The sequence below is a fragment of the Pseudophryne corroboree genome, chromosome 5 (assembly GCF_028390025.1).
Source record: "Pseudophryne corroboree isolate aPseCor3 chromosome 5, aPseCor3.hap2, whole genome shotgun sequence".
Taxonomy (NCBI): domain Eukaryota; kingdom Metazoa; phylum Chordata; class Amphibia; order Anura; family Myobatrachidae; genus Pseudophryne; species Pseudophryne corroboree.
In genome coordinates, this window is record NC_086448.1 from 621,244,622 (window position 1) to 621,270,344 (window position 25,723).

The 25,723-nt window shown below is 45.0% G+C and overlaps 1 protein-coding gene across 1 annotated transcript in view; it reads right to left on the bottom strand.

Annotated features, from left to right (window-relative positions):
* Positions 1 to 25,723, bottom strand: part of SMCHD1 (structural maintenance of chromosomes flexible hinge domain containing 1) — an 838,152-nt gene that overhangs the window by 86,047 nt on the left and 726,382 nt on the right. Inside the window, exons 37-42 of the mRNA XM_063923554.1 lie at positions 21,849 to 22,001; positions 19,582 to 19,711; positions 18,906 to 19,025; positions 7,551 to 7,636; positions 7,323 to 7,445; positions 5,417 to 5,607 (exon numbers count right to left, since the gene is read on the bottom strand). Coding sequence (XP_063779624.1) covers positions 5,417 to 5,607; positions 7,323 to 7,445; positions 7,551 to 7,636; positions 18,906 to 19,025; positions 19,582 to 19,711; positions 21,849 to 22,001 — 803 coding nt within the window. The remainder of the gene's footprint in view (positions 1 to 5,416; positions 5,608 to 7,322; positions 7,446 to 7,550; positions 7,637 to 18,905; positions 19,026 to 19,581; positions 19,712 to 21,848; positions 22,002 to 25,723) is intronic.

The window sequence follows — 25,723 nt, forward strand, 5'->3', positions numbered from 1 at the left end:
GCTATCGCCTGAGGGTCCCTTGACCTGGCGCAATATCTTTATAGCTTTTTGTTGAGGCGGGATGCCATCATGTACACCTGTGGCCTTTCCCACTGGTGTACAATCATTTGGAAGACTTCTGGATGAAGTCCCCACTCTCCCGGGTGGAGGTCGTGTCTGCTGAGAAAGTCTGCTTCTCAGTTGTCCACTCCGGGAATGAACACTGCTGACAGTGCTAACACATGATTTTCCGCCCATCGGAGAATCCTTGTGGCTTCTGCCATCGCCATCCTGCTTCTTGTGCCGGTGTTGAAGCAGGGGTCTAGCCTGACTTAGGGCATTGTAAATGGCCCTTAGTTCCAGAACATTTATGTGTAGGGAAGTCTCCTGACTTTTCCATAGGCCTTGGAAGTTTCTTCCCTGTGTGACTGCCCCCCAGCCTCGAAGGCTGGCATCCGTGGTCACCAGGACCCAGTCCTGTATGCCGAATCTGCGCCCCCCTAGAAGATGAGCACTCAGCAGCCACCACCACAGTGACACCCTGGCCCTTGGAGACAGGGTTATCCGCCAATGCATCTGAAGATGCGACCCGGACCACTTGTCCAACAGATCCCACTGGAAGATCCTTGCATGGGACCTGGCGAATGGAATTTCTTCGTAAGAAGCTACCATCTTTTCTAGGGCTCGCGTGCATTGATGCACCGACACCTGTATTTGTATTAGGAGGTCTCTGTCTAGAGACGCCAACTCCTTGGACTTCTCCTCCGGGAGAAACCCTTTTTATCCTGTTCTGTGTCCAGAACCATACCCAGGAACAGTAGACGCGTCATAGGAACCAGCTGCGACTTTGGAATATTCAGAATCCAGCCGTGCTGTTGTAGCACTTCCCGAGATAGTGCTACTCCAACGAACAACTGCTCCCTGGACCTCGCCTTTATAAGGAGATCGTCCAAGTACGGGATAAGTACTTCGGCCATTACCTTGGTAAATACCCTCGGTGCCGGGGACAGACCAACGGCAACGTCTGGAATTGGTAATGACAATCCTGTACCACAATTTTGAGGTACTCCTGGTGAAGAGGGTAAATAGGGACATGCAGGTAAGCATCCTTGATGTCCAGTGATACCCTGAAATTCTCCAGGCTTGCAATAATCGCCCTGAGCGATTCCATTTTGAACTTGAACCTTCGTATATAAGTGTTCAAGGATTTCAATTTTAGAATGGGTCTCACCGAACCGTCTGGTTTCGGTACCACAACATTTTGGAATAGTAACCCCGGCCTTGTTGAAGGAGGGGTACCTTAATTTCACCTGCTGGAAGTACAGCTTGTGAATTGCCGCCAGTACTACCTTTCTCCGAGGGCAGCAGGCAAGGCTGATGTGAGGTAATGGCGAGGGGGAGTCGCCTCGAACTCCAGTCTGTATCCCTGTGATACTACTTGCAGAACCTAGGGATCCACCTATGGGCAAGCCCACTGGTCCCTGAAGTTCCTGAGACGCGCCCCCACCGCACCTGTCTTCACCTGTGGAGCCCCAGCGTCATGCGGTGGACTCAGAGGAAGCGGGGGAAGATTTTTGATCCTGGGAACTGGCTGTCTGGTGCAGCTTTTTCCTTCTTCCCTTGTCTCTGTGCAGAAAGGAAGCGCCTTTGACCCGCTTGCTTTTCTGAAGCCGAAAGGACTGTACCTGAAAATACGGTGCTTTCTTAGGCTGTGAGGAAACCTGAGGTAAAAATTTTTCTTCCCAGCTGTTGCTGTGGATACGAGGTCCCAGAGACCATCCCCAAACAATTCCTCACCCTTATAAGGCATAATCTCCATGTGCCTTTTAAAGGCAGCATCACCTGTCCACTGCCGGGTCTCCAATACCCTCCTGGCAGAATGGACATTGCATTAATTCTGGATGCCAGCCGGCAAATATCCCTCTGTGCATCCTTCATATAAGACGACGTCTTTAATATGCTCTATGTTAGCAAAATATTATCCCTGTCTAGGGGTTTAATATTATCCGACAGGGTATCAGACCACGCTGCAGCAGCACTATTTATGCTGAGGCAATTGCAGGTCTCAGTATAGTACCTGAGTGTGTATATACAGACTTCAGGATAGCCTCCTGCTTTTTATCAGCAGGCTCCTTCAAGGTGGCCGTATCCTAAGACGGCAGTGCCACCTTTTTTGACAAACGTGTGAGCGCCTTATCCACCCTAGGGGATATCTCCCAACGTGACCTATGTTCTGGCGGGAAAGGGTACGCCATCAGTAACTTTTTAGAAATTACCAGTTTCTTATCGGGGGAACCCACGCTTCTTTGCACACTTCATTCACTCATCTGATGGGGGAACAAAACACTGGCTGCTTTTTCTCCCCAAAAATAAAACCCCTTTTATGTGGTATTTGGGTTCATGTCAGAAATGTGTAACACATTTTTTATTGCCGAGATCATGCAACGGATGTTCCTAGTGGATTGTGTATATATATCTCAACCTCGTCGACGCTGGAGTCAGACTCCGTGTCGACATCTGTGTCTGCCATCTGAGGTAACGGGCGTTTTTTGAGCCCCTGATGGCCTTTGAGACGCCTGGGCAGGCGCGGGCTGAGAAGCCGGCTGTCCCACAGCTGTTACGTCATCCAGCCTTTTATGTAAGGAGTTGACATTGTCGGTTAATACCTTCCACCTATCCATCCACTCCGGTGTCGGCCCCACAGGGGGCGACATCCCATTTATCGGCCTCTGCTCCGCCTCCACGTAACCTTCCTCATCCAACATGTCAACACAGCCGTACCGACACACCGCACAAACACAGGGAATGCTCTGACTGAGGACAGGACCCCACAAAGTCCTTTGGGGAGACAGAGAGAGAGTATGCCAGCACACACCAGAGCGCTATATAATGCAGGGATTAACACTATAACTGAGTGATTTTTCCCCCAATAGCTGCTTGTATACATATATTGCACCTAAATTTAGTGCCCCCCCTCTCTTTTTAACCCTTTGAGCCTGAAAACTACAGGGGAGAGCCTGGGGAGCTATCTTCCAGCTGCACTGTGAAGAGAAAATGGCGCCAGTGTGCTGAGGGAGATAGCCCCGCCCCTTTTTCGGCTGACTTTTCTCCCGCTTTTTCATGGATTCTGGCAGGGGTAATTTATCACATATATAGCCCTGGGACTATATATTGTGATGATTTGCCAGCCAAGGTGTGTAATATTGCCCTCAGGGCGCCCCCCCCCCCAGCGCCCTGCACCCATCAGTGACCGGAGAGTGAGGTGTGCATGAGAAGCAATGGCGCACAGCTGCAGTGCTGTGCGCTACCTTGTTGAAGACTGAAGTCTTCTGCCGCCGATTTTCCGGAACACTTCTTGCTTCTGGCTCTGTAAGGGGGCCGGCGGCGCGGCTCCGGGAACGAACACCAAGGTCGGGTCCTGCGGTCGATCCCTCTGGAGCTAATGGTGTCCAGTAGCCTAAGAAGCCCAAACTACCACCTGTTAGGTAGGTTCGCTTCTTCTCCCCTTAGTCCCTCGCTGCAGTGAGTCTGTTGCCAGCAGATCTCACTGTAAAATAAAAAACCTAAATATACTTTCTTTCTAGGAGCTCAGGAGAGCCCCTAGTGTGCATCCAGCTCAGCCGGGCACAAGAATCTAACTTAAGTCTGGAGGAGGGTCATAGTGGGAGGAGCCAGTGCACACCAGTAGTCTAAAGCTTTCTTTTAGTTGTGCCCAGTCTCCTGCGGAGCCGCTATTCCCCATGGTCCTTACGGAGTCCCAGCATCCACTTAGGACGTTCGAGAAAGGGGATGGTAACGGGATCCCGGTACTTGGGATGCCAGTGGTCAGAATACAGACAGCGGCATCCCAACACCTAGTAGGTAAATAGTCGACCCCTAAGCCTCCCCCCCCACAGCCTAACCATAACCTCGAATGGCGGTGCCTATCCCTAACCCTCCCTCCCAGCAGCCTAACCCTAAACACTCCTGCCTTAATGCCTACACCTAAAAGCCTAACCCTAACACCCCTCCCCCCCCCCCATTTTGTAGCCTGACACTAACCTGCTGGCATACTTATGATCAGTATGCCAGCAGTCGGGATTCTGGCACCGGCAATGTGATCCATGTCAGGATCCCAGTGTCAGTCTTCTGACCAGTGTCTGGATTTCGGCGTCTATTGATGTAGTAGCAAGATGCCTTGCTTCACTGAAAGCAGGACTTTTCACTACTTTGCTGTATTCAGGAAGGGGTATACCTTGGAGAAGTCCAAGATTTTCCAGTGGTGCCCCAGATCCATGTCAGGATCGCTTCCCCATACAGTTGTATAGGAAGAGCGATTCATAGAAGTACGGAAAGCTCAGCTTTTAGTTTTGCTTCTCAAAAACAAATCACCATCTAAGGATAGTGTAATGAGTCTCTTGTGGAGCAGTGAAGACCTGCCACCTTCCTGGCCCCTCCACTCTCTTATGTGGCTCGGCCAATCAGCGCCCATAGCAGCAAGGATATATCCTGTTTAATAATTTTATATACTGTATATCCAGATTGTACATTATAGAGTACATATTAGTAGAGTCCCTCAAGCTGCCAACTGCCTGATGAGCCCCCCACTCCTCCACATGGCTAGCTCCGTCTATCACTCCCTCCCTTCCCCTCCACGGTGGGCACTATCCTGAACCCTTCGCTACCACAAACATATGGCCAGCACTCTCTATACATCCCTCACTACCACTCCATAGCAGAATTCAACCCCCGCCCCTACCTCCCGCACTGGTCTGGGAGAGTTCAACAGATGCCTCATACCCTCTCTGGCAGTTATCGGATTTCCCACTAATCACTTGCTGCAGATCCCTGGCCAGCCAGAATAAGTGAACTACTGTGCTGCTTGTGAGTTAAGTATGTGGCGGGGTAGTGAGCTGGCCCCCCCAACCAGTGGGGAGAGCAGTGTGAGCTCTGGAAGGGGTGAGGGAACAGGGATATGGAGAGAACTGAAGAGAAGTAAAGAGTTAAAATAGGTAACATACAGTATGAAAGGAGGTAACAGACTTTTTTTAATAAAGGGGGGGCGCAATAATTTTGTGCCTAGGGGCGGTATGATACCTAAATCCACCGCTGCTCTCAGGTGCTCGCAGCTTGTGCTGAGATTTGTGGTAATCTAATCTCCACACTGATTAGATGTCTCATGGTGGGGACGCTTATCGAAGGTCATCACAGGAAAGTTAAGTATTCCCGAATCCCTCCTTAAAACAAGTATATATTGCATCTACTCTATATGATGTGATAGTATTTGATACTTTACGTTTTAATTAAGTTTTTCTTTATGAACAGAGCCCCTAAGAATCATGGAGTTGTTTTGTGACAGTCACCTTTGAGTAGAATGAGCATTAATACTCTTCATACATAAGATATATGATTATTGTTTCACATTGGAAGATAAAGAATAGGAATTGTTGAAATATACCTTCCCCAGCTTGGAAGATTCTTCCGATAAACAGAATCCATTGGCAAGACCTGTTGGTGGCCTCGTGTCTCATCGTAAATGCGTCGGGCAGCATCTGTGGTCAATGTCACCACGCAGTCTATGTCACTAGCCAAGTGCCAGGAGATGACAACTGCTGCTTCATCATCTTCAATATATGCTAAGTGAGCAATCTAAAACAAATAACATTCTGCATTATGCCCTTGTACTGGTGTATATTTACACTGGTTAGTATGAGCATCTGCATCTTTCTTAACTAGTAAATTATACAGTTAGAAACTAATGGTTTGGTCTCTCTACATATAGCAACCATACATGGTATAACATGGCATAACATACACCTGCTCATGTTGTAACTACACATTGAGCCATGATATACACATAAAAAACACATTTGTTTATGGTCTAAATACTGGTGATGTTCATCAGTAACTACTAGACTTCTAATTACTCAAACGGTCTGATCTTCACTTCCAGTAAACCGGGTAAATGGAAAAACGGATGGGCACTATCCATCCATCATTAATTATTGACGTTATCAAGTTTATAGCCGTTTAAATAAAAATTAATGAACAGACCACTGGACAATAAAGGGTCATGTTAAGTGGTAGAAGAGGGACAGAGTATTGTTTTAGAACACTCTGCTTCAATTTGGATATGTTCTTTTTATTGATAGTGCTGTCGATGCAGAGTCACCATAGGGAATAGTAAACCAGAGACTATTTAAAGACATGGGCAGTAATTCAGACTGGATCGCTGTCACACGCAGCCGATGCGACGGGTAGCCGCCTGCCAGCGCTGTGCGATTCAACATTACTAAATAACACCTGATACCTGAAAATAGAAATGCTGTCTGATATCACATGATCTATAAAATAATCTGCCTCTAATACTATACTTGTATCAAAACAGGTAAAGTTGTATACAACTTTCCTTAGAAAAAATAATATCCTTTAAAACAAACTGGGACACAATGATTGTGTCACCAGAAACAGGTAAGGTGTTCACAGCCATTTATTCAAATTATACGTTTTGAGATTTGATCAGATGTCAATCCTGTTTCAAGCACCAAACATGATTTTAATTAGGCAAAAACATTAAATCAGAGTTACTTCTTCAACAGACCCAGCCATCTCTCATCCTAACCCTCTGTTACATGCTCACTCCTACCTCATCTGTGTCACCCCTGTATGTCTGTCCTCCCCTTTAGAATGTAAGCTCTCACGAGCAGGGCCCTCTCCCCTCATGTGCTTTTCCCTATTTTCTACTCCATACTTCCTACAATGGCACCCAACCCTCAGTTTCTGCAAACATGGTGATCACAGATGTAGCCATGCTCATTGTGTCTCCATCTGTGGCGGACAGGCACGTTTGGCATGGCTAGGCGCGCCCGTGCCTAGCTGCATATTTAGCCGGCCCATTCATTGCGAATGGGTAATGTGCACATCTAAGGCTCATGCGCACCTTAGAAGTGTATGCAATTGCATCAAACAAGGTGCGACTTTACTGAGATGTAGCCACGATGAGTTTGGCTACATCTGTATTTCAGTTTCCTGTCCCCTGATGCAGAAATGTTTATATACCATGTACTTGAGCTACATTAACTTGTACTGTAAGTCAATGTTTTCCTGTTTGGCTCATTTATTTATGTACTTTGATAGGCGCTGCGGAACCCTTATCGCGAAATATAAAGGATAATAAAAATAACAGACATAATGCAATCACACAGAAACAAATATGCTTAGAACATAAAAATTACATTGATAAAATAAATGCTTAAAACATACTTAAAATTAACACAAAATCAATTAGCATATACATTAAATGAGTGGTCAATAAGAGTATATAAAAAAATAGGTCTAATTACAAATTCTAGGCAGAAACTCACCTTTCCTAGGACATCATCATTTTCTTTTGGAAAAGGGGTAATAGAGCACTTCCTCCTGGGCTGATTCAGCAGAACATCTGCTTGTGCCCTTTTCTGTTTTAATAAACTATTAATGTGTTGTATCTATAAAACAAAACAATATTGGTATGCCCTAATTGTATATACTGTAAACAATTAATTCATAGATAGGCTCAAAGATAGTTTTATATAAGTACAAAGTCTCAGTACTTGGTATTTTGTCGACACTGTAAGCTTCATTTTATTTAGTTCCTTCCTCAAGAGTGCTTCTTTAGCCTTGGCTTCTTCCGATTGGCCTATTCAATGACAACGCATACACAGATAATTTTAAATTAAGTTGTTCAAAAAAACAACAAAAAAACACAACAAAACAAATGGTTGACAAAGCTGGCACAGACAGGAGGGATATAATATAAAACCATATCATCTGTTTTTCCGCAATCATATGATCGAACTAATTTCAGAATCTCCGAACCTGTCTGCTATTAAAGAAACTTGTCTTACCTCATCTGACTGTACATCCCCTGTAACTCTCCCCTATGAGGACTCTCCCTTTCAGTCACATTCCCAAACCTTTCATTCACATTCTCAAACACCAAAACACATAAGGTGACAGAGTAATCATCCTAATTTCTCTATGGTGCATTTTCTGAGCCTCACCCATCCTTTTATTCTCTTGAAGTACAGAGTGTGTATCTATTATTTGGTGCCATTTAGGGATGCAGTTGAATTGCCAGCAGTGGGGATTCCAGGGGTCAGAACCCCAAAGCCGGAAACCCGACTGCTAACAATGCCGCCAGCCGGAATCCCTGCTAACAGTGGCTATTCCCACTCGAGGGTGTCCGCGACACCCATAGAGCAGGAACAGAACCTGTGGCGAGCGCAGTGTGGCGAGCCCACAATGGCACTTGCCCCGCTGCCGGCATACTGACGACCGGAATGCCATTGTCTATATACTGACAGCCAGTTTCCCGACTGTCGGTAATTCATACTGATCCCGCCATTTATTAACCTAGGTACAGTTTTCCTATTCGACAACTATGCTGCATAGCTCACCTATTTCCTACTATTTGAAGTGCCTACTCTCATATAAGGCTATTTCAACATTACCACAGACAACTCCACTATCTCTGCTTGCACTTCTTAATGGAGAATTCCAATGGACACTGCCATGCCTCTGCTTTTCCCACTACTGCAATGTTTGTAGTCCCTCCAATCTCCTTTCCTTCAGCCTCACCTTACTTTATGCCACTCTGCACCATAATCAACAGACACACAGCAACACAAATATAATCCACTCATCTTTGCTAAAATTACTCTCTCCTATAACTAGAATCTACTGACCTAAACTGGCTGTCTCTTTCTACAACATAATCACTTCAGTTTTAGACATTGCAGCTCCAGTCATCGCACACAGAGGGTCATTCCGAGTTGATCGCTAACTGCCGTTGTTCGCTGCATAGCGATCAGTGAAAAAAATGGCTAATCTGCGCATGCACCACAATGCGCACGCGTGTCGTACAGGTACAAGGGTCATCGTGGTTTTGCACAGGTTCTAGCGACGCTTTCAGTCACACAGCCGATCGCAAGGAGATTGACAGGAAGAGGGAGTTTCTGGGTGTCAACTGACCGTTTTCTGGGAGTGTTTGGAAAAAACGCAGGCGTGGCCGGGCGGGTATCGGACGTCATTACTGTGTCACTCGTTGCAGCAATCATCGCACAGGATAAGTAACTACAGGGCTGGTCTTGTATTGCACAAAATGTGTTTGCAGGTGCTATGCTGCACAGGCTACACTCCCGCAAAGCGAAAATACACTCCCCCGTGGGCGGCGACTATGCATTTGCATGGCTGCTAAAACCTTTGCCATGGCACACCCATCAAACAAATGCTCTGGCGCTCCACTGGGGAGATCTTGTTACAAAGCAGACTGCCTTTACTAGAATCTATTATTTAATTTTACAACACTGCTCATTTCACTTGGCAAGTAAACAACTTCAGTGGTCTTCCAACCACTGACGAGGCTTTGCCAACTTCAACTTACATCTTTGCCCAACTGCACCACCTCAATCTTTCGTCTCCCTCCCCCATCATTTTCTTCCAAATTCAAAGACAAAGTGGTGGAAAGTAATCGCTTCGATTTTGTAAAATTTTGGGCAAGCTGCAAGTTGCCATATTTATTACAATGTGAATACACACGGTCACAAGAAAGGCAACAGAATTAATCTAGATGCATGTTGCTGTCACTATTTTTTCAACAAATGTAATAGCCAGCAATTTATGTAGTTGCTGAAAATTCACCTGGATAACTTCCAAAACAATAGATGGGGCCCTGGACTATAAAACAGCTGCTAATGCAGTTATCTCATCTGGCACTGCAGATATAATTAGTTGAAAATAATACAGATATGTCCACATATATCTTTGCTGCAGTCACGCCAAACAGCCACTCTTGGCACACCATGTCCCGTGAGAATCTTCTAGCGTCGGGCATCTTTTCTCCTGAACATGCATCTTAGTCGCAACGCAATGTGACTAGGATTCACAAGGAAACTTAACTGATTAATGTGATATTTGACACTTGTATATTTTGTGCGAATCAGTATACAAAGTATAGAAAGTGCTACAATGTAGCATCCACAGCTTTTTTCCAATATAAGTTCTGTTCCATATACAGACTAAGTCACATACAATATACAAATGTCATATAACAAATGAACCAGCACAGTCTCCTTTTGCATTCTAGTCACACTGCGTTGCAACTAAGATGCATTTTCGGCAAAAAAAGACATCCGACGTTAGCAGAGTTGCATGAGACTTGACAGCTCACTCAAGCCAGCCATCTTGCACCGCATGAGGTATTAAGGCTAGATGTAACAGGATACATATGTAGATCTGTATATAAAAGAAAAATCAAAGCGTCCCCACACCCTCAGAAAACAGAACTCACACTAGCGCTTCTGCCTAGGCTGTTATTGTGCTTCTACATGTGCCAACATGCCCTGACAGTCTTTAACACTGACCACAACAGGGCTACTGTACACTAGTAAAAAATAATTTTTATTCTTTATTGTCCAGTATACAATATTATTAAACCTACAGTACACTCACAACGCAGGTTATGGGGAATAGCCCTAGTGCCATCAGCACAATGCTAGAAGTCCCTAGGATGGAGGGAGAAGAGGGGCGGCACTTCCTTTAAAATCCTAGCCAAGCCATTCCAGAAGATATTTTCTAATGCTTCACTCCCAACTCCACCCTCTTCATTCCCTCGAATAACTGCATTAATTTTCTTTGCCACCCTGTAATTTTGCCTGTGACCCTGCTCCATTCCAATTTTATTACTCCTTTTTCATTCCCATTTCTTGATTACCCCTTCTACCACGCTTTATCTATTGGCACATTGTCAACCTAAATATGCACTCATCTTACCAATCCAAAAGAAGGCATCTCTCGATCCTGTCTCGCTCTCTAGTTATCACCCTATTGTCACTTCCCCTTAAGTTTACAATTTCACTTCTTTCTCAACTCTCTGCAATAAGGCTTCTGTCCCCAACATTCCACTGAGACTGGTATCACAAAAGTTACCAACAATATATTAACTGCAAAGTCTAAGGGTTAATTCCCCATACTCATCCTCATACTTCAAAGTGGTTGATTGATTTATTGTCCATTGTTTAAAAATGTTTTCCTGGTTCACTTCCTACCTACCTAAAGCACCTTTACAACTTTTGTCTCTATAAGATCCTACTCTTCATTTCCACCATCTGCTGCAGTCACACAGGACTTTTCACTTAGTCCTCTTTTTCTCATCTTACCTCTTTTCTGGGTGAACTAATTTTGCTCATTTGGCCTCCAGTACAACTACACTAAAGACACCCAAAATCTACCTCTCTTCCCTGACATCTCACCTTCAGTTTATGAAACCAACTGTTTAGCTGCTGCCTCCAAATGGGTGTCCATCCTAAAGGTCAACATGTTCAAGACTGCATCATTTTTTCTTTCCTTATGAAGTTCTCCAGCTTCACTCAAATCGCACTCAATGTCAATAAATAACACAATTTCCTGTACAAATTGCTTCTGTTGTGTCACACTTGACTGCCATCTTCTTTATTTTGCACACCCAATCTCTCCACCAGTCCTGTTGACTCAACTTATGTAAACTTGCCTGAGAGCAAGATGCAAGAAATCTGTTTATTTATTCTCTCATCATCTCCCACGTTAACTACTACAACCTCCTATCTGAAATTCCCCTCCCAAATCTTTCTGTGCTTCAATCTATCTGAAATGCCACAACAGATTAATCTTTCCGAACTGCTGATCCATATCTGTTGTGCTACTCTGAAAATTCTTACACTGACTCCCAGGGTTTTCCAGGAACAAATTCAATTAACTCACCAACACCCACTCATACATCTTAAATTACTTGCACGAACATCATCTTAGATCTTCCAATGACCTGTGTCTTGACTGATATCTGGTAACTGCCTTTCTCTCCAGCCTACAAATTTCTCAAATGCTGCTATTCACTAATAGAATTTCCTACTACTCTTGATCATACTCACCCTGAGGCTTCAAATCTCTGAATTCTTTCTATAAATCCATATTTGTATTTAAACTTTTACAGAGAACCCCGACGCTAATGAGTATTTCTCTCAGAACCTATACAGCTGAGGAAGATGGTCAATGTAAAGTGTACAGGAAATAATAGCAGCAATAGAATCTGGAGAGAATAAAAATAAGATTTTACTCACCGGTAAATCTATTTCTCGTAGTCTGTAGTGGATGCTGGGAACTCCCAAAGGACCATGGGGAATAGCGGCTCCGCAGGAAACTGGGCACAACTAAAGAAAGCTTTTAGGTCACCTGGTGTGCACTGGCTCCTCCCACCATGACCCTCCTCCAAGCCTCAGTTAGGACACTGTGCCCGGACGAGCTGACATAATAAGGAAGGATTTTGAATCCCGGGTAAGACTCTTACCAGCCACACCAATCACACTGTATAACTCGTGATACTATACCCAGTTTAACAGTATGAAAAAACAACTGAGCCTCTCAACAGATGGCTCAACAATAACCCTTTAGTTAACAGTAACTATGTACAAGTATTGCAGACAATCCACACTTGGGACGGGCGCCCAGCATCCACTACGGACTACGAGAAATAGATTTACCGGTGAGTAAAATCTTATTTTCTCTGACGTCCTAGTGGATGCTGGGAACTCCGAAAGGACCATGGGGATTATACCAAAGCTCCCAAACGGGCGGGAGAGTGCGGATGACTCTGCAGCACCGAATGAGAGAACTCAAGGTCCTCCTCAGCCAGGGTATCAAATCTGTAGAATTTTGCAAACGTGTTTGCCCCTGACCAAGTAGCAGCTCGGCAAAGTTGTAAAGCCGAGACCCCTCGGACAGCCGCCCAAGATGAGCCCACCTTCCTTGTGGAATGGGCTTTTACTGATTTAGGATGCGGCAGTCCAGCCGCAGAATGCGCCTGCTGAATTGTGCTACAAATCCAGCGAGCAATAGTCTGCTTAGAAGCAGGAGCACCCAGCTTGTTGGGTGCATACAGGATAAATAGCGAGTCAGTTTTCCTGACTCCAGCTGTCCTGGAAACATAAATTTTCAAGGCCCTGACTACGTCCAGCAACTTGGAATCCTCCAAGTCCCTAGTAGCCGCAGGCACCACAATAGGTTGGTTCAAGTGAAAAGCTGATACCACCTTAGGGAGAAACTGAGGACGAATCCTCAATTCTACCCTATCCATATGGAAAATCAGATAAGGGCTTTTACATGACAAAGCCGCCAATTCTGACACACGCCTGGCCGAAGCCAAGGCCAATAACATGACCACTTTCCACGTGAGATATTTTAGATCCACGGTTTTAAGTGGCTCAAACCAATGTGATTTTAAGAAACAACACCACGTTGAGATCCCAAGGTGCCACTGGAGGCACAAACGGGGGCTGAATATGCAACACTCCCTTCACAAACGTCTGAACTTCAGGCAATGAAGCCAGTTCTTTCTGGAAGAAAATCGACAGAGCCGAGATCTGTACCTTAATGGAGCCTAATTTCAGGCCCATAGTCACTCCTGCTTGTAGGAAATGCAGAAATCGACCTAGTTGAAATTCCTCTGTTGGGGCCTTTTTGGCCTCACACCAAGCAACATATTTCCGCCATATGCGGTGATAATGCTTTGCAGTTACATCTTTCCTGGCTTTAATCAGCGTAGGAATGACTTCCTCCGGAATGCCCTTTTCCTTCAGGATCCGGCGTTCAACCGCCATGCCGTCAAACGCAGCCGCGGTAAGTCTTGGAACAGACAGGGCCCCTGCTGCAGCAGGTCCTGTCTGAGCGGCAGAGGCCATGGGTCCTCTGAGATCATCTCTTGAAGTTCCGGGTACCACGCTCGTCTTGGCCAATCCGGAACCACAAGTATTGTTCTTACTCCTCGTTTTCTTATTATTCTCAGTACCCTTGGTATTAGAGGCAGAGGAGGGAACACATAAACTGACTGGTACACCCACGATGTCACCAGAGCGTCCACAGCTATCGCCTGAGGGTCCCTTGACCTGGCGCAATATCTCTCTAGTTTTTTGTTTAGGCGGGACGCCATCATGTCCACTTGTGGACGTTCCCATCGATTTACAATCAGCGTGAAGACTTCTGGATGAAGTCACCACTCTCCCGGGTGGAGGTCGTCTGGCATGGAACCTGCCGAAAGGAATTGCTTCGTAAGAAGCCACCATCTTTCCCAGGACCCGCGTGCAGTGATGCACCGATACCTGTTTCGGTTTCAGGAGGTCTCTGACTAGAGATGACAGCTCCTTGGCTTTCTCCTCCGGGAGAAACATTTTTTTCTGGACTGTGTCCAGGATCATACCCAGGAACAGTAGACGTGTCGTCGGAACCAGCTGTGATTTTGGAATATTCAGAATCCAACCGTGCTGGTGTAGCACCTCCTGAGATAGTGCTACTCCCACCAACAACTGCTCCTTGGACCTCGCCTTTATTAGGAGATCGTCCAAGTACGGGATAATTAAAACTCCCTTTCTTCGAAGGAGTGTCATCATTTCCGCCATTACTTTGGTAAACACCCTCGGTGCCGTGGAGAGTCCAAACGGCAGCGTCTGGAACTGGTAATGGCAATCCTGTACCACAAATCTGAGGTACTCCTGGTGAGGATAGTAAATGGGGACATGCAGGTAAGCATCCTTGATGTCCAGGGATACCATGTAATCCCCCTCGTCCAGGCTTGCAATAACCGCCCTGAGCGATTCCATCTTGAACTTGAATTTTTTTATGTATGTGTTCAAGGATTTCAAATTTAAAATGGGTCTCACCGAACCGTCCGGTTTCGGTACCACAAACAGTGTGGAATAGTAACCCCGTCCTTGTTGAAGTAGGGGCACCTTGACTATCACCTGCTGGGAATACAGCTTGTGAATTGCCTCTAGCACAGCCTCCCTGCCTGAGGGAGTTGTCGGCAAGGCAGATTTTAGGAACCGGTGGGGTGGAGACGCCTCGAATTCCAGTTTGTACCCTTGAGATACTATTTGCAGGATCCAGGGATCCACCTGTGAGCGAGCCCACTGATCGCTGAAATTTTTGAGGCGGCCCCCCACCGTACCTGGCTCCGCCTGTGGAGCCCCACCGTCATGCGGCGGACTTGGAAGAAGCGGGGGAGGACTTTTGCTCCTGGGAACCTGCTGTTTGTTGCAGCCTTTTTCCCCTACCTCTGCCTCTGGACAGAAAGGACCCGCCTTTTCCACGCCTGTTTTTCTGAGTCCGAAAGGACTGTACCTGATAAAACGGCGCCTTTTTAGGCTGTGAGGGAACATGGGGTAAAAATGCTGACTTCCCAGCAGTTGCTGTGGAAACTAGGTCCGAGAGACCATGCCCGAATAACTCCTCACCCTTATAAGGCAAAACTTCCATGTGCCTTTTTGAATCTGCATCCCCTGTCCACTGGCGAGTCCATAAGCCTCTCCTAGCAGAAATGGACAGTGCACTTATTTTAGATGCCAGCCGGCAGATCTCCCTCTGTGCATCTCTCATGTATAAGACTGAGTCTTTTATATGCTCTATGGTTAGCAGAATAGTGTCCCTGTCTAGGGTGTCAATATTTTCTGACAGGGAATCTGACCACGCAGCGGCAGCACTGCACATCCATGCTGACGCAATAGCAGGTCTAAGTATAATGCCTGAGTGTGTATATACAGACTTCAGGATAGCCTCCTGCTTTCTATCAGCAGGTTCCTTGAGGGCGGCCGTATCCGGAGACGGTAGTGCCACCTTTTTAGACAAACGTGTGAGCGCTTTATCCACCCTAGGTGGTGTCTCCCAACGTGACCTATCCTCTGGCGGGAAAGGGAACGCCATTAGTAACTTCTTAGAGATTACCAATCTTTTATCAGGGAAAGCCCACGCTTCTTCACACACTTCATTTAATTCTTCTGATGGGGGAAAGACTACGGGTAGTTTTTTCTCCCCAAACATAATACCCTTTTTAGTGGTACCTGGGTTTACATCAGAAATTTGGAACACCTCTTTCATTGCTTCAATCATGCAACGAATGGCCTTAGTGGACATTAGACTAGACTCATCGTCGTCGACACTGGTGTCAGTATCCGTGTCGACATCCGCGTCTGCCATCTGAGGTAGCGGGCGTTTTAGAGCCCCCGAAGGCCTTTGAGACGCCTGGACAGGCACGAGCTGAGAAGCCGGCTGTCCCGCATTTGGCATGTCGTCAAATTTTTTGTGTAAGGAGTCGACGCGTGCACGCAATTCCTTCCATAAGTCCATCCACTCAGGTGTCTGCCCCGCAGGGGGTGACATCCCTTCTATATGCATCTGCTCCGCCTCCACCTCATTATCCTCATCAAACATATCGACACAGCCGTACCGACACACCGCACACACACAGGGAATGCTCTAACAGAGGACAGGACCCACAAAAGCCCTTTGGGGAGACAGAGTGAGAGTATGCCAGCACACACCAGAGCGCTATATAATGCAGGGACTAACTGAATTATGTCCCCTATAGCTGCTGTTATATATACTGCGCCTAAATTTAGTGCCCCCCCCTCTTTTTTTTACCCTTTTCTGTAGTGTAGACTGCAGGGGAGAGCCAGGGAGCTTCCTTCCAGCGGAGCTGTGAGGGAGAAAATGGCGCCAGTGTGCTGAAGGAGATAGCTCCGCCCCTTTTTCGCGGACTATTCTCCCGCTTTTTTATGGATTCTGGCAGGGGTAATTATCACATATATAGCCTCTGGGGCTATATATTGTGGTATTTTTGCCAGCCAAGGTGTTTTTATTGCTGCTCAGGGCGCCCCCCCCTAGCGCCCTGCACCCTCAGTGACCGGAGTGTGAAGTGTGTATGAGGAGCAATGGCGCACAGCTGCAGTGCTGTGCGCTACCTTGGTGAAGACTGATGTCTTCTGCTGCCGATTTTCCGGACCTCTTCTTACTTCTGGCTCTGTAAGGGGGACGGCGGCGCGGCTCCGGGACCAAACACCAAGGCCAGTTCCATGCGGTCGGTCCCTCTGGAGCTAATGGTGTCCAGTAGCCTAAGAAGCCCAAGCTAGCTGCAAGCAGGTAGGTTCGCTTCTTCTCCCCTTAGTCCCTCGCTGCAGTGAGCCTGTTGCCAGCAGGTCTCACTGTAAAATAAAAAACCTAAATATATACTTTCTTTCTAGAAGCTCAGGAGAGCCCCTAGTGTGCATCCAACCTCGGCCGGGCACAAAATCTAACTAACTGAGGCTTGGAGGAGGGTCATGGTGGGAGGAGCCAGTGCACACCAGGTGACCTAAAAGCTTTCTTTAATTGTGCCTAGTCTCCTGCGGAGCCGCTATTCCCCATGGTCCTTTCGGAGTTCCCAGCATCCACTAGGACGTCAGAGAAATGTATCACTCACTCACTTGGTAAAAGGTATAACAATTTATTAAACGGCATTACTGGTGAACACCACATCAAAAAAAACTACACGTTGAAAAGGAGGGCATTGAAATGCATAGGTGCGAGTTTTAAAACTGTGTTCTTTTTGTCATGGCAGTACAGTGAGAACAGCGGCATTAAAATAAAGTAAGTCAAAGATCTGATTTCTTCAATTATCCTGACCCATTTGGGGTGCTTACAAAGTTTCGGTAAATTGCCTGTACTATACCTTAATACCTTCAAATGGGGCAGCAAGATAGTGACCAGCCAGTTACTGAAAAACTAGGCGGCATCTCTGTAGCTTCTGCTACTCCACAGCTGGGCGGAGCAGGAGAAGTCGGCTGTTTTGCAATGTCATTTCTGGACTGCTCTATTTGTGGCTAAACCACACTGCTGACTCCTGGAGAAACAAGTGGTTACACCAACCACTGATGGATACATTGGTGGCTTCTCTCACAGAGAAGCCATTTATCTGCAGGGAGAGCATTCTAGTGTGTGACTTATATCATTCATAACGACTGAGGGTGGACTTCTGTGCTTCTGTGTCTCACAATTGCAGGAGGCACAGTGGAGCACACAGTTATTTAATCTATTCAGGAACATTCCATCTATTCAGGAACATGCCTTTTTCCATCAAGGTTAAATTATGGGTTTCCTGCTGACTACCAACTGTGTTTAAATTTCTGAGATTTTATTGCTGTTATTTGGGAACATTCCATCTATTCAGGAACATACCTTTTTTCCAGCAAAGGTAAAATTAGTGTTTACTGCTGACTACCAACTGTGTTTGTTTTTCTGATAAGAACATTTTGCTGAAGTAGAGGAATGCAATTACATATCATTTGCCTGACGAGTTTGTTGCTTAATGGGAATGCAATCTTAATGTTATAAATGTTACCAAGTGAGTCAGTAGGTGATACATGTTTCTTATCTGTAGATTCTATTGCTGCTCTTTTTTAATTTTTTATTATTAAACTTTAAGGTGTGTACACATTAGGACAAGATCGGTACGATGTGCCTTATTTGGACACATCGCTCACAATATCGTCCACTGTATATGCAATATGTCGCCGACGATGCACGCTCCCATGCTTTGCCAGCGACATAAAAAATGCAGCATAGCCCCTGCCACTCCCCCATCACTCGTCGCTTATGGAGCTCTCTGCTTACAGAACGTCTGGGGGAGCTGCTGGCTGCGCATACTCAGCCACAGCAGCTCCCTCTGTCCTCTCACACTGCTGCCCTGGCTTCTGCTCCCACCGCCTGCTAGATCATGTAAGTTTGAACTTTGAGTTTGTGTGTGTATTTGCATGTATGTATGCATGTGTGTTTGCGTGCTGGTGTATGTACAGTATGTATGTTTGTTTGTGTACAGTATATCTGTGTTTGTGTATGTATATATATATATATATATAATAAACAAATAGAGAGAACACATTCATATATACATACACACCCACGGAAACCCCACTCGCTAAATCCTGCGTTTGCCCCAGTAGAAGGATAAAAAATATTATATAATTTTTTCATGCATACATGAAAGATGATCTGTTAATGAATTGGTGTAATTTGTAACAAAATGCATTGAAAATAAAATCAGACTGAAAACAAAACTGTGTAAAACTTGCATTTCATTTCATTGATAAGCTGATTTGTTGCATCAAATAAGCATCTATAAGCCTTAACAGATGCAGATAACTGGTCTTTCTCCTGTGTAAGTTTTGCCATCTGCTCCTTCTTTTTGAAATCTGGATAAAAAACAAAACAAAAAATATATCTTGGTTAGTAAATAGTTCATCATTACTTTGTTTAGGTTTAAGTGTGTATGTGTTGTACAGCACTACGGAATATAAACTCTTCAATACAATATAAAAAAGAAGTGTGAAAACAGAATAAAACAAAAATTAAAAAATGGTGGGGCTGCGAGAAGCAACCATGGGTGATCGAAATGTGATGTAATCGCTCTTTCAGATTATGGGGATCCCGAGTACTTATTGTCTGGTGATCACAGGACACTATGGAAAACATACTGTAAGTGTTCCATGTATGGGGAATGGCACCAGTAGTTGATACACTGATCGTAAGAGAACAGCTTCTCTTTCAAATGAAGCAACCCCATAACAACTACTGTAAAGCTGTAAAATGGGCTCAGGGCTGGACTGAGAAAACAGGCAGCAGGAAGTTGGTTAAACAAAGCGGTCCCCATCTTACTTGTGAATTATGTATTAAAGACAAAGAAACGTATTTAACACAATTACAAAAGAAAAGCACAATTTGTCAACATCCATGTACATTTGACATTACCATTGTAAAACATAAACGGAAGACAATACGACTCTATATTCATTGGTTCCAAAGTTTGGGATAACAGAGTGAACATAATCTGATACTCTGTGCTGTCCTTTCCAGGGCTGTTTTCAGCAAGAATAAGACTCTGTAAGTAATAAACACAGTTAAGAATATAAAAAATATAAGAGTGAAAAAAACAAAGTCTGATTGATTCAGATAAGACTAAACTGATTCAGGACATCTGATTTGCAGCCTAGTTACTGTATGTGCATGCTCTAAACTGTATACAAATAAAAGAATACAGTATATGATCACAATATAAAAAAACATTTTGATAGGAGCCAGCCATCACAACTTTGCAATGTTGAAAAACAATAGCTGCAGGGTTGCCACCTTTCCATGACTCCTCTGGACAGTCCAGGAATCTTTAGAAGTCTCTGCTGCTCAATCCCACCTCTTCCTCTGTATTGCAGCCATGCCTTACCAAGGGTGAGAGTTGGGCGGACCCAGTGGGACAGAGCTCCGGAGTCCATGGGGACAAGGACAGGTACAGCTAGTTGGGGTCACATGTAGTCTGACAGTCAGATTCTGACTTGACAGCATTCAGTAACTCAGTAGGTAGATAAGGTTACCCCTGTGCAAAATCAGAGATCTGTGTGATAGCTGGAACTTTAAATGGATGTAAACTATTGTGATGGATCCACAAGATGGAAAGTAAAGATGCTATAATGTGCCAAATGAATCTAAAAAGATGGTGTTTACCTATTGAAATATGTTCATGCTTCTATATATAGATATTCATTATTTTTTTGTCAATACCGATATTCACTTTGTAGGGGTGACTCATTAGGAGACTCTGAGGCTTATACGGGTATAGGAGTATGAAAGGGATCTAAAGCATATAAAGTAGCACTAAGGGGGGCCTTTATTAGAGTGTTTATATAACTGCATGAAATCGGACATATAAGATGGTGGTAACCCTACTGCGGTTTTGGCCATGCCTCTGGTCACGACCCCTGGGTGGGAATCTGAAAAGGTCAAGGTGGAAACTCTAAACAACTGTCTGTTAAACTCTGACTTTTAACTAGCCTCTAATTCCCACCTCCCATCATGACGCTGTCTGCTACATGCAGTGTCATGATGCCCTCACTAAAATAATCACATGAACAGAGAGGTCATTGCCTTCCTGAAGATCATCACTTCTCTCTTTTATGATATGTAAGGAAGGGATGTAGTTGGCATCTCAGAGGTCAGATTTCAGACACCTGTCAGAATGTTGATGCTGGAATCCCGAACATAAGTATGACGGGGAGGGTTAGATTCAGGTTGCGCTCCAGTCAGGATATTAGGCAGTCGGGGTGCCGGTGTCGGTATTCTGACTACCGAAATCCTGTCCCCCAACCTGTAAGGAAGCAGTATTGCACTTCAAAATGCAACATGGTTCGGGTTGCTGTCACTAGGTGCCCTATACTTACAAAGTGATCTATTGCTAGTTTTGATGATTTATTCCAGCTATCTTGAAACCAGCACAGGGGTTCAAAGGCTACTAAAACAAGGCAAGGGGTACTGTTAAGATGCTCAAAGTCTGCTTGATTTAATACAATTGTAAGACCAAACATGAAATGGTTTAATTATCTCCTTACATATCTTATACCTATCTCTCAACTTTAATACAGTAATTGAATGTTATCTAGATAACAAAACTTAATTTGCACAGGACAATGCAGCATAACACTGGTCACATCTGAAGTAATAGTATTGTTTTGGAATGAGGACAAAAACTGGACAATTAAATCATCTATATTTTTGTGGAAGGAAAAGGGAAGAAATTGGGGGAAAAACCTGAACTGCTCTACAGTATATATTCACTGCACAATTTAGGACAATGTAAGATGAACAAATAAAATACATACACTTAAACTACACAACAAATCCAACAAAGATGATCTAATTCCTAATTGATTTGGGTTATTAAGAATTGAGCAAGCAAATTTAAATATTTGTTACACACATGCAGTAGATTTCTTTGTTTGGGGGTTTATATTACACAACTAAATGTGTCATGATAATGTTCTCTTCAATTTTATTGCAGGATAAAATACCAACAAGAATACCGTTTTCTATCCTTCATAACATACCCCCACCAGATGACATTTTGTAAATTAAGCAATGAAGAGAAAATGTACAACAAACAAAAACATGTATAACATCAAAATGAACTAACAACTCACCACTTTATAAAATATTCCCCAATCTACCTTATACTGTATAATGATACTCACAGGGATGTCTGCAGATCCATCCTTAAAGGTAAACGCCATGCTATTACTATTAGACTCAAACAGTGGAATCTCCGTCTCAGCCTCTGTAGCAGATATTATCTCAGCAATGACCTTGCCATTTAAGTCGACACCAGCCAAATTATTGTGCTCATCCTAAGGAAACATTAAGAGAACACTTTAAAACTAGCAAACCGATATAAGCAGGAAAATAGGATTTTAATTACCTGCCGGTAAATCCTTTTCTTGTAGTCCGTAGAGGATGCTGGGGTCCATTTTAGTACCATGGGGTATAGACGGTTCCGCAGGAGCCTTCGGCACTTTAAGAATTTTCAACAGTGTGAACTGGCTCCTCCCTCTATGCCCTCCTCCAGACCTCAGTATAGGAACTGTGCCCGAGGAGACGGACATTCTCGAGAGAGGAATTACTATTAAACTTGTGGCGAGATTCACACCAGCTCACACCGTCCATAAACAACATGTCGGCTAACATGGCCTTTAACATAAGTCATGCCAACCAGCATGCATAACTACACAGCAACAGCTGTTAACAACTGAGCACATGAAGCAATGTGCAAAAAGATAAACGTAATCAGCAGGAAAAATGAGCACTGGGCGGGTGCCCAGCATCCTCTACGGACTACGAGAAAAGGATTTACCGGCAGGTAATTAAAATCCTATTTTCTCTTTCATCCTAGAGGATGCTGGGGTCCATTTTAGTACCATGGGGATATACCAAAGCTCCCAGAACGGGCGGGAAAGTGCTAATGTTCCTGCAGAACTTACTGACCAAATTGAAGGTCGTCAGCAGCCAAGGTGTCAAACTTATAAAACTTATCAAATGTGTTTGCACCCAACCAAGTAGCAGCTCGGCAGAATTGCAAAGCCGAGACCCCCCCAGGCAGCCGCCCAGGACGAACCCACTTTCCTTGTAGAGTGGGCTTTTACAGAAGTCGGTAACGGCAATCCTGCCGTGGAATGAGCGTGCTGAATGGTACCCCTGATTCAGCGCGCAATAGTCTGCTTAGAAGAAGGACCCCCAAACTTGTTGGGGTCATAGAGGACAAACAAAGATTCTGTTTTCCTTATCCTAGCTATTCTTGCAACATAAGACCTCAACCCTCTGACGACATCCAAGGACCTTGAGACAGCTGAAGTGCCAGAAGCAACTGGCACCACCATTGGTTGGTTGATATGAAAAGAAGATGCAACCTTCGGAAGAAAGTGCTGATGTGTTCTCAGTTCAGCCCTATCTTAATGAAATATCAATTAAGGACTCTGTGACAGAGCTCCTAACTCAGACACTCGTCTGCCTGAAGCCAAGACCAACAGCATGACCACTTTTCAAGTGAGAACTTTAACTCCACCTCTTGCATAGGCTCAAAACAGTCCGATTTAAGGAACTGCAACACCACATTAAGATACCATGGTGCCGCAGGAGGCACAAAGGGAGGTTGGATGCGCAGAACCCATTTCACGAACGTCTGGACCTCAGGAAGAGGAGAGAAGTCAGTTGTTTCTGAAAGAAAACTAACAAGGCCGAAATCTGAACCTTGATAGATCCTAATCTCAATCTAGCATCCACACCTGCCTGTAGAAATAGGAGAAGTCGTCCTAATTGAAACTCCACCGTAGGAGACTTCTTGGTTACACACCAAAATACATATTTTCTCCAAATACGCTGGTAATGTTTGGACGTTACCCCTTTCCTGGCCAGAATAAGTGTGGGAATTACTTCACTAGGAATACCCTTACGGGCTAGGATCTGGCGCTCAACAGCCATGCCGTCAAACGCAACCGTGGTAAGTCCTGATAAACTAACGGCCCCTGCTGAAACAGGTCCTCACGAAGAGGTAGAGGCCGAGGATCTTCCATTGATAACTCTTGAAGATCTGGATACCAAGCCCTCCTTGGTCAGTCCGGAGCAAACTCCTGTTCTTCTAATGATCTTGAGAACTTTTGGAGTAAGTGGAAGTGGAGGGAACAGATACACCGACCGAAACACTCACTGGGTCACCAGTGCATCTATCGCTATTGCTTGTGGGTCTCTTGACCTGGAACAATATTTCTGAAGCTTCTTGTTGCGGCGTGATGCCATCATATCCACTTGAGGAACACCCCAACGACTTGCCACCTCCGCAAAGACTTCTTGGTGGAGGCCCCATTCTCCTGGATGGAGATCGTGTCTGCTGAGGAAGTCTGCTTCCCAGTTGTCTACTCCGGGAATGAAAATTGCAGACAGAGCTTTTGCATGTCTTTCTGCCCAGAGGAGTATCTTTGTCACCTCTGCCACTGTTGCTCTGCTTTTTGTTCCGCCTCAATGGTTTATGTAAGCTACTGCCGTTACATTGTCTGACTGGATCTGTATGTGACGACCTTGAAGAAGGTGTGCCATTTTATGAAGACTGTTGTACACAGCTCTTAACTCCAGAATGTTTATGTGAAGGTGAGTTTCTTAACTTGACCCTCTTCCTTGGAAGCTTTCGCCTTGCGTGACTGCTCCCCATCCTCGGAGACTTGCATCTGTGGTCACCAGGATCCAGGCCTGAATCCCGAACCTGCGTCCCTCCAGGAGGTGAGAAATTTGTAGCCACCACAGGAGCGAAATTCTGGCTGTCGCCGACAAGATTATCCTTTGATGCATGTGGAGATGCGACCCTGACCACTTGTCCAGTAGGTCCAACTGGAAGACCCTGGCATGGAAATGGCCATATTGTAGCGCCTCGTAAGCTGCTACCATTTTCCCCAACAGGCGAATGCACTGATGAATTGATACTGTTCTTGGTCTCAAACATTGTTTGGCCATGCTCTGGATGTCCTGAGCCTTTTCCACCAGTAGAAATACTCTCTGTATCTCGGTGTCAAGTATCATTCCCAAAAATGATAATCTCATTGATGGTTCGAACTGCGATTTTGTAAAGTTCATGATCCAACCGTCCAATTATGGAATTATGTTGACTCCTTGTTTGCGAAGGAGAACCATCATTTCCGCCATCCCCTTGGTGAATATTCTCTGAGCCGTGAAGAGCCCAAACGATAATGTCTGGAATTGGTAGTGGCAATCCTGAACCGCAAACCTCAGGTATGCGTGATGTGGCGGGTAAATGGGGACATGCAAGTAAGCATCCTTGATGTCCACCGACACCAGAAATTCCTTTTCTTCCAAGCTGGAAATCACTGCTCAAGGAATCCATCTTGAATTTAAACCTTTTCAAATAAAGATTCACGTATTTTAGGTTTAAAATCGGTCTGACCGAGCCATCCGGCTTCGGCACCACAAACAGGCTTGAATAAAAACCTTGGTTTCTTTGTTCGTCAGGAACCAAGGCAATTATTTTGTCTTGACATAATTTGTGTATTGCGTTCAGGACATTTGTGCCGTCCTCAGCAAGGCTGATTTGAAAAAATCGGCATGGGGAAGGTCCTGAAATTCCAACCTGTAACCTTGGAATACTATCTGTAATATCCAAGGATCCAGGTCTGAGTGAAGGCAGACCTGGCTGAAATACAAAAGACGTGCTCCCACCCGATCGTACTCCCACAGAGGAGCCCCAGCGTCATGCTGTGACTTTTGCAGAAGTAGTTGCTGACTTTTGCTCCTGGGAGCTTGACAGTGTTGTAAATTTTCTACCTTTTCCTCTCCCTTTTCCTGTGACAAAAGGGGTACTCTTAGCCTTTTTGTATTTGTTGGGCCAAAAGGACTGCATAGTATGAGAATGATATAATTTTTATTTTTTATTTTTTTAGCCGGTGTAGCTGCCGACAGCAGAAATGCTAACTTGCCAGATGTAGTAGTTGATATCATGGCATCTAGTTTCCAAAGAGGGCCTGACCATTGAAGGGGAGCACCCAATATTTCTTTTGTATTCAGCATCAGT